Source organism: Homarus americanus, unplaced genomic scaffold (genome assembly GCF_018991925.1).
Source record: "Homarus americanus isolate GMGI-L3 unplaced genomic scaffold, GMGI_Hamer_2.0 scaffold43550, whole genome shotgun sequence".
Lineage (NCBI taxonomy): Eukaryota > Metazoa > Arthropoda > Malacostraca > Decapoda > Nephropidae > Homarus > Homarus americanus.
In genome coordinates, this window is record NW_024757148.1 from 290,001 (window position 1) to 304,870 (window position 14,870).

Here is a 14,870-nt window from a genome sequence, read left to right on the forward strand (position 1 = left end):
TGACCTGTATACCTGTATTGCTAGTTGACCTGTGAGACGAGTTGCCCCTTCTCCCCTTCCCTACCCCTTGTCCCTCTCTCCCCGTACCTGTCCCTTCTCCCCTTTCCTGCCCCTTCCCACTCTTTCCCTTCCCGCCCCTTCCTTCCCAGTCTAAAATTACCATATGTCATCCCGTTGAAACTTACCCCCTCCCCCACCTTCCCCCTACACCTCCTCCCGTTCCTCTCTCCCCATTCCCCCACCCCCTTCCTTCCCCCAATACATCCTCCCCTCCCTCCCCTTCCCAAAAAGTTAAAGGAGGAGCCCACCAATCAGATGGCGACGATACTCAACTCCTGGGCCAATGGAGACGCGAGTACCTCATGACGTCATTAAGGTCACAAAGGGACTAGAAAAGAACCCACCAATAAGGAAACGAGCTGAATATGACGTCAAAGAGGTCAGGGAGGGTCGAGGAACAACTCACCAATGAGGAGACGAGTAGGCTATGACGTCAAGGAGGTCAGATAGGGGCGGGGAACAGTACGCCAATAGGAAGGTGAGTATCGCGTGACGTCAGGGCGGTCAGAGAGGGTCGGAGGAGGCCCCACCAATTAGGCATCGAGAAATGCATGACGTCACTGTGTGTGTGTGTGCGTGTGGAATGCGCATGTGTACTGAGGAAGGTAGGGACTGGGCATGTGTACTGGGGCAGGTGTGGGCGGCGCAGTAACAAGGCGGTAGTAATGGATTCTTCTTGTGAACGAATGATTTTTTGTGACGTATTGAACATTTGTAGTGTGTGTGTGTGTGTGTGTGTGTGTGTGTGTGTGTATTTTTTATGTGAGGCAATTTTTGTACATCTAATTGTAACTTAAATATGTTTTATATCCGTGACTAAGCACACACACACACCTACACACACACACCTACACACAAACACCCACACACAAACACCCACACGCACGCACACACACACACACACCTACACACAAACACCCACACGCACGCACACACACACACACACACCTACACACAAACACCCACACACAAACACCCACACGCACGCACACACACACACACACACACACACACACACACACACACACACACACACACACACACTCCACGCATCGCACGCACACACACACACACACACACACACACACACACACACACACTCCACCCACATGACTTTTCTCTCTTCATTTTTTCTTTTTCTTCCTCCACCTCTTCCCTCATCACGGGAATGAGAGGAGGGAGGAGGGAGGAGGAGGGGGGAGGGGGAAGGAGAGAGACAAAGGGGTGAAGTGAGGACTTGAGGATGGGGTGGGAGGAGCAGGGGGGCTAAGGTCTTGAGGGGGGGGAGAAAGGGTTTTGACAAGGACTGAGGATGGGGGGGGGGGTTATAACAAGGGTGTGGAGGGGAGGGGTGTCAGGAGGGGGGTGTCAGGAGGGGGGCACAGGGGAGGGGGTGTTAGGGAGGGGTGTTAGGGGAGGGGTGTTAGGGGAGGGGTGTTAGGAGGGTGTTAGGGTGTTAGGGAGTGGGGTGTTAGGGACTTTTGTGGCAGTGAGGGTAGGTTGAGTCAGCTCGGCAGGTAGTGTGTGTGTGTGTGTGACCTCATGATAACAGTGCAATGCTTCCTTTTATAATAATATTAATAATAATAGTTTCAGCCTCATTGACGTGTCTATGTAAAGTTGAAAAATATAAATATGCTTTGGTTGTGTTTAGTATATATGCTTTGTGTGTATGTATGTATGTATGTATGTATGTATATGTATGTATGTATGTATGTATATGTATGTATGTATTATCATTAAGATTCGCTCAATATTTCTTTTAAAAGGAATACAAAATTGGAAATAATAAAAACACATTATAATTAAAAATCGGGGCAGGTTAATTAGTTCTTTTTAAGGTGAGTCTCAGATTCTTCCTATATCACCTTGATAATACCTCAGGAACCAATGAAATGCCACGGACGCTATGACGTCACTTTTACAACAGATCTCTACCAATGAGACTCATCGATTCTCTCGTGACACTACCGCCACTAGCCAGTAGAGTGGCTAGATCGTTAATGACGTCATGGAAGAAGTCATGACGTCAGAAGAATGTGTGTGTGACGTCAGAGGAGCCGATATCTGGGCGTGCAGGGCGGTATCTGAGTTGTGTGGCTGAGCATTGATTACGCTCATGTGTGTGTGTGTGTGTGTGTGTAAAATGTATATGTGCATGCTTGTATGTATACAAAACTGTGTACGTACATAACAGGTTCATCAGACACCCGATAATGTTCTAACAGATCAGACATTATAATTGACAAATACATAGATTTAGACATAGTAGACAGAGCTGTAGGTCTTAGGCATATTAGAGTAGACAAAAGATTTAAGCCTTGATCGATGCAGGAAGAGGACCTCCACCCCTACACCTCCACCCCTACACCCCCTCACCTCTATACCCCCTCACCTCTACACCCCTCTCCACTTGACCCTCCCCTCCCTCTACCCCCTAACAATCCAATTACAGTGTCTTGTTACGTAACCTCACAACACACACACATTCTCTCTCTCTCTCTCTCTCTCTCTCTCTCTCTCTCTCTCTCTCTCTCTCTCTCTCATAACGTAAAGACTCAGAGTCTCCCAAAGTCGCGGATAAATATTGATCTGTGTGTAAAATTGCTTTCACCCTTCCTTCACACACTAACACCCTCCTACATTCTTACAACACCCTTAATCTCCCTTTGTAAATAAATGTATTGAGAAAAGGGAGAAATAATCAGGGCTGTTAAAATACTCTCTTCAACCCTCCAATTTAAGGGATATATGACCTTAAGGGAAGTCAGGGGATTAAGGGAGGATTAGGGGGTCACTTTCCATCTCCTGATAGTCTCGGTGAAGGGTGAGGGAATCTTAGAGAGGTGTGGGTTAAAGCTTTATCCTAACTGGTGGTGTGAGAATGTAAGTAACTGGTCTTAAAAGTATAACTAACGGGTTAAGAACGGGTCTGATTGGTTGAGAGCGTATGTAACTGGTTAAGAACGGGTATAACTGTTTAAGTACTTATTTGATTGGTTAAAAAAAGCATCTAACTGATTAAGAGCGTATATAACTGGTTAAGAACGCTTGTAACTTACCCACTTGACACAGACCTGACTGTTTAAAGTTATTCAGAAGTTACATTGAGACTGTAGCTACGTTTTTTATTCGTAACTTTAGGGAAAAAACAATTAAACGTAAGAATCTTGTAAAAACTGTATGATGTAATTAAGTTATTTTATCGTAAGGGGAAAATACAACTCATATATCTTGTAAAATCTAGATACCGTAGCTATATTTTTTTATCTTACGTTAACAAAATAAAACGTTGTATCTTGTATAATCTGTATAATATAGCTAAGTTGTTTTGTCTTGAGATCAAAAGAAATAAGGCACAATTATCTCCTTGGATCTGGGAATGTTTTGGTCGATAGGTTAGGCATCGACCGGTACAGTTGAGTTGGAGGCCGAAATTATCCTAAAATACTCCCTTTAACACCCCCCCCCACCCCTGCACCCACCCTTCCCTTTATGGACTTAAGGGAGTCAGGGGGGTAAAGGGAGGAGATAATTAGGGGCTTTTTCCGCGTATTTCATATCCGTTGGGTTACGTATGAGGGATTAGGGAACGATATAGTATCAGGTATAAGGAGTAAATACAGGCGTTGTTTGTGGGCTTATATATATTTTTGTATTGTCTTTGTATTTATATTTGTAGTTTTTATACGTGCGACTGATTTTATTATTATTATTATTATTATCATCATTTATATTATTAGTTTGTGTTACGGAAATGCAATCAACTGGCAGCAATTACAAGAATCAGATGACGTTATTACTAAAGGAAAAAATGCGCTATAGATAGTGTGTGTGTGTGTGTGTGTGTGTGTGTGTAGGTGTGTGAGTGAGGGGGCGGGGGTGTAGGTGTGTGTGTGTGTGCAAATACACACACACACACACACACATTGAAATATAATACAATCGTCCATCAGTATACACATAACTCTTCGTGTGTATCACTTAGACAGATGTACAAATGTATGTAAGTGAGAGAGTGGGTGTGCACACGCGGCCGTGGAGGTGTGTATGTGTAGGGGGGGTGGGGGGGGGGCAGGTAAGGCAGGCATTACTATTTTAAAACTTAGGCCACAAATAGACTAGTCTGGTCCCCGTATTTTCATTAGGTCATATATTAAATTCTACACCTATCCCAACCCAACTTTATTTTCCTCTCTCTGTTGATTACACCTCAGAAGGAGAGAGAGAGAGAGAGAGAGAGAGAGAGAGAGAGAGAGAGAGAGAGAGAGAGAGTCATTGTCACAAGACCCTGTTCCTAAGAAGGCGATTCAGGCACCTAATATATATTGTACCGTTGGCAACCTCTCCTGGGTTGAGCTGCCGGTGATTGTTTTATATCGTAATTTTTTGTCATTCTTTTCTTAATGAGGTTTGTCTTTTCACATACATACATACATACATACATACATACATACATACATACATACATACATACATACATACATACATGTGTAAATCATGCTATCTTGGTTACAACTTCGCGTATATTAGTGATAACACAAATAACGTAGTGTGTAAGTCCGTTAAATAGAGGTCTTACATTTAACGAACCCTCGATATAACGGATTTTTTAACCTGAAAGTCCGTTAAATAGAGGTTTAAAATTTAACGGACCCTCAATTTAACTGAATTTTTATAACCTTAAAGTCCGTTAAATAGAGGTCTCAAATTTAACATACTCTCGATATAACGGATTTTTTATAACCTTAAATTCCGGTAAATAGAGGTATCACTTGTATATATTAGCGGATTATTCTTCTCTTAAGCCGCCTCTGAATTAAAGTTAGTGGAAATGAAATCCGGAGTCCGGTTACCGTAGAGTTTAATTTGTACTTTATACTTTATTTGTTCTTCAGGTGTTCATTGTAGGCGGAGAACATGTCAGTGAACTCATATCTCTACTCTACAAACCCTTAAATGTTCTCCAGGTGTTCATTGTTGGCGGAGAACATACCACTGAACACATATCTCTACTCTACAAACCCTTAAATGTTCTTCAGGTGTTCATTGTAGGCGGAGAACATACCACTGAACACATATCTCTACTCTACAAACCCTTAAATGTTCTTCAGGTGTTCATTGTAGGCGGAGAACATACCACTGAACACATATCTCTACAAACCCTTAAATTGTTCTTCCTCCGTTGTTCATCACAGGCGGAGAACTTGCTGATGGACGTGAACATGAACATGAAGATAGCGGACTGGGGTTTCAGTAACTACTACACACCAGCGGACACCCTCAACACGTGGTGCGGGTCCCCTCCTTACGCTGCCCCTGAGGTGTTTGAGGGCAAGAAATACATCGGTCCTGAGATAGATATTTGGGTCAGTGGTGGTCTGTCTGTCTGTGTCTGTCTGTCTGTCTGTCTGTCTGTTTCTATCTGTCTATATATCTATTTATCTATATATCTATCTCTATCTTTTGTCTGTCTGTCTGTCTGTCCGTCTGTCTGTCCGTCCGTCTGTCTGTCTGTCCGTCTGTCTGTTTGTCCGTCTGTCTGTCTGTCCGTCTGTCTGTCTGTCTATTTTATCTGTCTATATATTTATTTCTATCTATATATCTATCTTCATCTTTTTGTCTGTCTGCCCGTCTGTTTGGTCCTCGTCTGTCTGTCTGTCTGTCCGTCTGTCTGTCTGTCTGTCTGTCTGTCTGTCTGTCTGCTGTCTGGTTCGTCTGTCCTTCTGTCTGGTTGTCCGTCTGTCTGTCTGTCTTTGTCTGTCTGTCTGTCTGTCCGTCTGTCTGTCCGTCTGTCTGTCTGTCTGTCCGTCTGTCTGTTTGTCCGTCTGTCTGTCTGTCTGTCCGTCTGTCTGTCTGTCCGTCTGTCTGTATGCCCCTGTATCTGAACCTCTCTCTCCCCTACAGAGCCTGGGTGTTGTGCTATACGTGCTGGTGTGTGGAGCGCTGCCCTTCGACGGTGCCACCCTCCCCGCCCTCCGTGACAGAGTCCTCTCAGGGCGCTTCAGGATACCCTACTTCATGTCTTCAGGTAGGTCCTAAGTCCTACAGGTCCTAAAGGTTCTAAGGGTAGGTCCTTTCTCCCTCAGGTCATGTGTTCAGGTAGGTCTTAAGTCTTACCAGGTCCTCAGTTAGGTCCTTCCTCCTTCAGGTCATGTGTTCAGGTCATCAATGTCCAGGTTTTTCAGGTCATGTCCAGCTTCAGGTAACCAGGAGGTCCTCGCTAAATCAGGAATGAATAAACAGATTAATTAATTAGTGTTATTATGAGTGGTAATTTAATGACTGGGTTAACAAAGGCTTGTTTTATTGTTAATGACCTGGCACTACCAGCACTACTGTCCTTGTGGTGGCACTTCCTTCTTGGCCCAGTGGCACCCTCACCCCAACAGGTTGCTGGCACCCCCTAATACTGGCATCTCTGTCAGTGACACCCCTGACACTGGCACCCCTGACACTGGCATCCATGACACTGTCACCACACACTGGAACCCATGACACTGGCACCCATGACACTGGCACTCCATGATTGGCACCTGCTGACACTGGCACCCTGACACTTCCACACTTCCACACGGCGGCCCTGCCGACACTGGCACCCCTGACACTGGCACTCCTTGACACGGCACCCATGACACTGGCAACCCCTGACACTGGCACCTATGACACTGGCACCCCTGACACTGGCACCCCCTGACACTGGCACCCATGACACTGGCACCCATGACACTGGTACCCATGACACTGGCACCCCCTGACACTGGCACCCCTCTCGGATATTACAGTTCAGCTTTAGCCTATGACGTCAGTGCCGGGTAGAGTTGACCGGCAGCGCTCCTATCCTTCCACAGTACTCCTCTCTTTCCTATCTACTCTCCCTATCCACCTATTCTTCCTATTCATCCCATCCACTCTGTCTCTCCACCTGTTATTTTTTTTTTGTCTCATCCACTCTCTCTATTCTTCCTATCCACCGCTTCGTCTTCCTTTCATTCATTTTCCTTAATCACTTATTCCTCCTTCCTTATCTCTCTCCTATCCACTCATTCTATCCACTATTCGCCCTCTTTTATTCTTCTATCCACTCTTTATCTACCTTTTCCCTCCCATCCTCCCTCCTTAACCACTTCGTCTTTTCACCTTTTATTCTTTTATCCAAGCCTTCTCCTGTCCGTCTCTTCTCCCTTTACTGTGTCTCACTATTCTTATCTCATTTCTCTCTCGTTCTCTCCATCTATCCATCCATTCTTGTTTATCTTTGTTTTTGTTATTGTTCTGTTTCCTTTGTTTTATTTCTACTTTTATCCTGTATTATTATTATTATTATTATTATTATTATTATTATTATTATTATTATTATTATTATTTATATATTTGCATCTTCTACTTTATTTATTTATCATATTCTCTTTTTCATTATCAGAGCAAACAAAATAATAATAATAATAATAATAATAATAATAATAATAATAATAATAATAATAATAATAACTCGGGTTCGCTTTTGTCATCCGGTCGCGCCACAACAATATTGATGACGTCACGAAGGTACCGCCGGGCCAAGAGAAACTCGGGTGTGGAGGAAGATTTTAATTATCTTGTCATACTTCTGGCGGGAAATATAATTGAAGAGTAAAATTACTGGGTTTTTAAAGGCTGGTGTAGTAGGTGCACTGTTATGAATAAAGGTCAGAGGGTTTTGTTGTTTGTAAATACTATAGATTTTTATGTGTTCTGCCGACCCTAGGTTTATGGTGTTATATTGCTATATTTTCGAATTTTAATGTGTAAATTGATTTTATATGGATGTTCATTTAATGATTGTTTTTTTTTTGTATGTGGTAAAAACGTTAAGAACAATGTTTATATACTTGTTTGAATGCATTATACTGTATTAAGTTTCAAGAAAGGCGTGTAATAATCTCTATGCATACGAGCTATCAAAGAAAACGGAGGTTCTTGAGAGGATGACCATAACATTATTTATTTATTTACATATATTTTAAGGTTGCATTTGGTCATCACAAATCCCGCCTCTACTGATATAACTGGTGTATGCTTTTATTGGAACGGGTATCTATATCTTGTATTTTTTAAATGTTGATCGACTAGTTAAATTATTAATATTGTTACTTAAAGACCATAGTTGTTGAAGCGCTCTGGTGACATTGTGACGTGAACGTGTGTGTAGAATACAGTGCATTGGGTGCAGTGTGTGGGAGGAGGACAGTGGGGAGTCTTGTGGGGGAGAGATACAGCGTGTGGGGAGATGTGGTGGGTTGGGTGGGGGACAGATATGGGTTATGAGGATGGGGAGAATAGGTGCGGTGTAGGAGAGGACCCTGGGGAGTTGTGGTGTGGGGGGGCAGATGCAGTGTGTGGGGAGATATGGTGGAGGGGTGGCGTCACGTTCTGGGAGTGGGCGTAAGTCTAGACAGTGCACCGAGAACTGGGTACTCCCGGGGTCGCTCCTGCAGGTGCTTGGGGAATTGAGGAGGTGGGGAGGAGGAGCAAGATGGGCGCTACTGCAGGTGGGGAAGAAGGTGGTAGTAGGAGAAGGGGGAAGGATGCGGTTCTGCCGGTGGGGAAGGTTGGGGTAGAAAAATATCCAGGAGGGGGAGAAGGTGGGCGATTCTGGTGGTGGGGGAGGAGGAGGGCGTTGCTACTGCAGGAGGGAGAGGAGCCGGTGGTGGGAGCTACTGCGGGAGGAGAGGAGGAGGAAAGAGGGGGGAGGGTGTTGCTGCGATGTGTGTGGGTGGAGGCGTGGGAGAGAGAGAGGATTGTGCCGGTTCTCTAGCTGTCTGTGTTACCCTGGAACTAGTCCTTCAGCTACTAGTTCAGGTACTAGTTTGTTCAGGTACTAGTTTGTTCAGGTACTAGTTTGTTCAGGTACTAGTTTGTTCAGGTACTAGTTTGTTCAGGTACTAGTTTGTTCAGGTACTGGTTTATTCAGGTACTGGTTTGTTCAGGTACTAGTTTGTTCAGGTACTAGTTTGTTCAGGTACTAGTTTGTTCAGGTACTGGTTTGTTCAGGTACTAGTTTGTTCAGATACTAGTTTGTTCAGGTACTAGATTGTTCAGGTACTAGTTTGTTCAGGTACTAGTTTGTTCAGGTACTAGTTTGTTCAGGTACTAGTTTGTTCAGGTACTAGTTTGTTCAGGTACTAGTTTGTTCAGGTACTAGTTTGTTCAGGTACTAGTTTGTTCAGGTACTAGTTTGTTCAGGTGCTGATTTGTTGAGGTACTAGTTTGTTGAGGGTACTAGTTTGTTCAGGTGCCTAGTTTGTTTCAGGTACTGGTTTGTTCCAGATACTAGTTTGTTCAGGTGCTAGTTTGTTCGGGTACTAGTTTGTTCGGGTACTAGTTTGTTCAGGCTAGTTTGTTCCAGATACTGGTTTTGTTCAGATACTAGTTTGTTCAGGTACTAGTTTGTTCGGGTACTGGTTTGTTCAGATGCTAGTTTGTTCAGGTACTAGTTTGTTCGGGTACTGGTTTATTCAGGTACTAGTTTGTTCGGGTACTAGTTTGTTCGGGTACTAGTTTGTTTTAGAGTACTAGTTTGTTCAGGTACTGGTTTATTCAGGTACTAGTTTGTTCCAGGTACTAGTTTGTTTTGGGTACTAGTTTATTCAGGTACTAGTTTGTTCGGGTACTGGTTTGTTCAGGTACCTGATTTTGTTCAGGTACTAGTTTGTTCAGGTACTAGTTTGTTCAGGTACTAGTTTGTTCGAATGCTAGTTTTGTTCCGGGTACTAGTTTGATTTCGAATGCTAGTTTTGTTCAGGTACTAGTTTGTTCGGGTACTGGTTTTGTTCGGAATTGCTAGTTTGTTCCGGAGTGCGCCTGGTTTGTTCGGGTACTAGTTTTGTTCGAATGCTAGTTTGTTCAGGTACTAGATTGTTCAGGTACTAGTTTATTCAGGTACTGGTTTGTTCAGGTGCTAGTTTGTTCAGGTACTTATTTGTTCAGGTACTAGTTTGTTCAGGTACTGGTTTGTTCAGGTGCTAGTTTGTTCAGGTACTAGATTGTTCAGGTACTAGTTTATTCAGGTACTAGTTTGTTCAGGTGCTAGTTTGTTCAGGTACTAGATTGTTCAGGTACTAGTTTATTCAGGTACTGGTTTGTTCAGGTGCTAGTTTGTTCAGGTACTAGATTGTTCAGGTACTAGTTTATTCAGGTACTGGTTTGTTCAGGTGCTAGTTTGTTCAGGTACTAGTTTGTTCAGGTACTAGTTTGTTCAGGTACTGGTTTGTTCAGGTACTAGTTTGTTCAGATACTAGTTTGTTCAGGTACTAGATTGTTCAGGTACTAGTTTGTTCAGGTACTAGTTTGTTCAGGTACTAGTTTGTTCAGGTACTAGTTTGTTCAGGTACTAGTTTGTTCAGGTACTAGTTTGTTCAGGTACTAGTTTGTCCCCCTTGACGCATCTCCCCTTTGAACCAGAGCCCCAATACCGCCCCTTTCTTTGTACACACACCCCCCTTAAAACCCCCCCAACACCCCCTTAGATCCTCTCCTCCCCACCCTTCGTCAGCGTGGGTGAAGGGAAACCTGAACCTGTTGTGGGTGCAGGTGTGATGGCGTCACTGGTGGTGCACTATAAGACCCAGCCCGTGTGTGTGTGTGTGTGTGTGTGTGTGTGTGTTTTAGGAATTTTCTTCCTTCACTCAGGTACGTCTTCTTCTTCTTCACTTGAAACCACCCTCCTCCTCCTCCTCCTCCCCCCTCCTCTTCCATCAGATCCCCTTTTCCTTTCCCTTCCCTTCCACCTTTCCAATTCCTCCTTCTCCTCTATCTCTTTCCCCTCCTCCTCCTTCCCCTCCTTCCTCCTTTCCTCCTTCCTCCTTTCCCCTCCCTCTTCCTTTCCCCTCTTTCCCCTCCCTCTTCCCTCTTCCCCCCTCCCTCCTTCTTCCATCTATTAAATTTGAATGTAGGAAAGGGTGGTGTTCTTGAAGCCGGCCGTGACGTCATAGCACCCGTCAGACTCTGGAGCTGCCGGATTCACAGTGATTCGTAAGGCGGATTCACAAGACCATTTACAGTGATTCGTCTGTTGGATTCACTTGACGAATCACAATAATTTGGAAGACGGTTCTCGTTGATTCGTATAGTGGATTCAATGATTCGTAAACAGAATTCACAATGATTCGAAAGATGTAACTCAGATTCGTAAACACAATCCTAATGACGTCATAATTTCTTCCAAGACTTTGCCGTAACTAAAGAAAAAAAAATACCTTATTGTACGAACCTTTGAGAATCCATCATTGTGTCGTAGTATAAGTTCGATTTATTCTCTCATTCCCTCTCAAGAGAAGAAATCAAGAGAGACAGCGAGAACTATATGAGATAACTATTATTATTCCTGTGAAAGACCCGTATCCCCTGTCCTGTTTTGAGCTGGTACCCCTGTTGTTGTCATGTAAGGAGATGACAACAGGTATGCATCAAATGGGCCTTGTTCGCCTCTCTCTCTCTCTCTGTCTCTGTCTAATTAGCCCACCAGGGAACCAGCTTTCTTATTTAGTAATCACACACACACACACACACACACACACACACACACACACACACACACACACACACACACACACACACACACACACACACACACACACCTGTTGTCTCTCTCTTATGTTCACGACAACAGGGTACCAGCGCGGGCTACTAATGACGTCAGCACTATACCAATGGGTCCGGGTTGGTGCCTTGAGAATTCTCCCTTTCCTCACGTTCAAGTCTTACGTAAATTTGAGAAGTGAGAATACCCCTTACGTGAGACACTCTGCTTACGTCACGTGGAGAGAGTCTTATAAAGTTCGTAAAGTTACGTTTATTGGTAAAAAACAAAACAAAAAAACAAGAGAAAATATAAAAAAAAGAACTTTATTTACGGAAATTTATTAAGTAAGTATCCAGTTACTGTAGTCTTTGTGTAGTTTTGACGCCATTTTGGATAAGCATTTTCGTGTTGGTTTGGTTTTTACGTCATCAGATAGATAGATAGACAGATAGACAGATAGACAGACAGACAGACAGACAGACAGACAGACAGACACTTCACAGTATACGCCCCTCCCTCCACTGTACCACCACCACCACCCCATGTACCTGTCCACCACCCCATGTACCTGTCCACCACCCCATGTACCTGTCCACCACCCCTTGTACCTGTCCACCACCCCATGTGCCTGTCCGCCACCCTTGTACACCTCACCACCCTTGTACCTGTCCACCACCCCTTGTGCCTGCCACTTCCCCCTTGTACCTGTCCACCACCCCTTGTGCCTACCCACCACCCCTTGTGCCTGTCCGCCACCCCTTATGCCTGTCCACCACGCCCCTTATGCCTGTCCACCACCCCCTGTACCCTCATCCACACACCCCTTGTGCCTGTCCTACCTGTGCCTGTCCGCCACCCTTGTACCTGTCCGCCACCCCTGTACCTGTCCACCACCCCTGTCCTGTCCACCACCTTGTACCTGTCCTGCCCCTTGCCTGCATCCACCACCTTATGCCTATCCCACACACCCCTGTACCTGTCCGCCACCCCCTTATGCCTGTCCACCACCCTTGCCTGTCACACCCCCTTGTGCCTGTCCGCCACACTGTCCCTGCTGTCCACCACCCTGTCACCCCTTGCCTGTCCCACCACCCCTGTACCTGTCACCACCCCTTGTCCTGTCACCACCCCTTGTGCCTGTCCACCACCCCTTGTACCTGTCACCACTTTACTGTCTGTCCACCACCCCTTGTACCTGTCCTACCTTGTGCCTGTCACACCCCTTGTGCCTGTCCCACCCTGCCAGCCACCTACCACCACCCCTTGTACCTACCACCACACACCCTGTCCTACACCCCCTTGTACCTGTCCACCACCCCTTATTTCCACCACACACCCATGCCTGTCTACACATGCCTGTCCACCCCTTGTGCCTGTCCACCACCCCTTGTCCTGTCCGCCACCCTTGTCCCACCACCTTGTGCCTGTCCCTTGTACCTGTCCACACATGTGCCTGTCCACACCCACCCCTTGTGCCTGCCCCACCCCCTTGTGCCTGTCCACCACCCCTTGTACCCCTGTCCACCACCCCTTGTACCTGTCCACACACACATGCCTACCCACACCCCCTTGTGCCTGTCCTACCCCTTGTAACCTTCCCTTTTACCTAATATCTTCCAAAACCTTCCATACACACAAACAAACAAACAAACAAACACCCGAATACATAAACACGCGATCACACAAAGAAGTAAACACGAACATATAAGCAAACAAATACTCACACACAAACACACAAGAGCTCAGTATATCTCAGTGTTTTTATTTCTTTGTTTTCTTTGTCTCTTTGTTACCAGCCTTCAAGACCTCTGTGACGACGGTGGGGGGGAGTTCGTGACGTCAGCGGCGTATTGCTTGTGTTTTGGAGAGAGAGAGAGAGAGAGAGAACATGAACACCATGTAAAGATTGATAAAGATTAATTGAGATAGATAAATATATCTATTTATCTACCTCTCGATAGATAGATAAGTGACATTCATACATACATATATACATTTAGAGGGCAGATAATAGCCAAGTTGTGTGTGGGCTGGAGGGGGGGAGGGAGATGTGAGAGGAGAGGGAAAGGTGGGGAGATGGGAAATTGAAGGAAGGAGAGGCAGATTGGGGGTAGGATGGGGGTTGTTCATTGAATATCGATGTCTTAAGTATCTCTTTAGTCATATTCGGCTTATAAAAGTGTTTTTTTTATTATCAGGTCTGACAAAAGTTAACCATGTCGTAATGTTGACTAAAGTGAATCTCTATTGTAGATGCGATTTTGTTTATGTTGCAGTTTATTATTATTATTATTATTATTATTATTATTAGTAGTAGTAGTAGTAGTAGTAGTAGTAGTAGTAGTAGCAGTAGTAGTAGTAGTAACAATATTATTAGTAGTAGTATTATTGTTGTTGTTCTTACAGGGTAACTATTTCATTGGCACCCGCGCGCCTGCCAGCCACCTGCCTCACAAGGGAACACACACACCTCACCCTGATATTAAAACTCGCGGATAATTACCGTCCTTATAACTCCGTGAGGCTGACAAGCGGCCCACGTATTCCCTGCCACCACTAGTTTCCCCTTACCACCCCTCCCCCTCGATGACGTCAGCGCCGCCCACAGGTGGTGGCTGGGACAGTGTTGCCAACTGCTCGCCCTGACACTACCCCCCCGTCCCTCCTCTCCTCAACCCCCCCCCTCTCTCCTCTCCTCAACCCCCCACCTCTCCTCTCAACCCCCCAACAGTTCACCAATTCCCCAAAAATTCAGATTACAGTACAATTGAGAGCGCTATAGAGAGGTTATGCCAGTCAGAAAAATGGCTTTTTATAAGCTATAGTACTCTAGCAAATTCAGTTTCCCTGCTGCGTAACTATAGTACTTGTTGGGGGAAATATGGTGGCCCCGGGGAGGAGAGGGGAAAAGGATGGGGGGGGGGTCGCAGGAGAGGAGGGGGTGGTGGAGGGTGAGTCTACTACACGTCTCACACTAGGCAGAAATTCCGTTACGCGCTAAGGCTGTTGAACTGACTCACAAGAACACAAAATTCAAATTATAATAATATATCCACCTAACATTATTCCCTTTTATTATTTTACCCAATTAAATCTTAAAATTTCACGCGACTTATTTTTACAAGAAAGATTTCACCACAATAGCTAGAGAATCGATGATAAATTTCGGCTGTTCCCTTGATTACGCTGCCAAGTTGAGTACAGTGAATTAGTCCATTAAGTGAGGTCTGGATCTGAATGACTTGGG

The 14,870-nt window shown here is 44.9% G+C and overlaps 1 protein-coding gene across 1 annotated transcript in view; it reads left to right on the forward strand.

Moving 5' to 3' along the window:
- LOC121857392 (serine/threonine-protein kinase SIK1-like) overlaps positions 1-14,870 on the forward strand; it is a 117,602-nt gene that overhangs the window by 86,009 nt on the left and 16,723 nt on the right. Inside the window, exons 5-6 of the mRNA XM_042353422.1 lie at positions 5,259-5,429; positions 5,968-6,091. Of these exons, the coding sequence (XP_042209356.1) occupies positions 5,259-5,429; positions 5,968-6,091 (295 nt within the window). The remainder of the gene's footprint in view (positions 1-5,258; positions 5,430-5,967; positions 6,092-14,870) is intronic.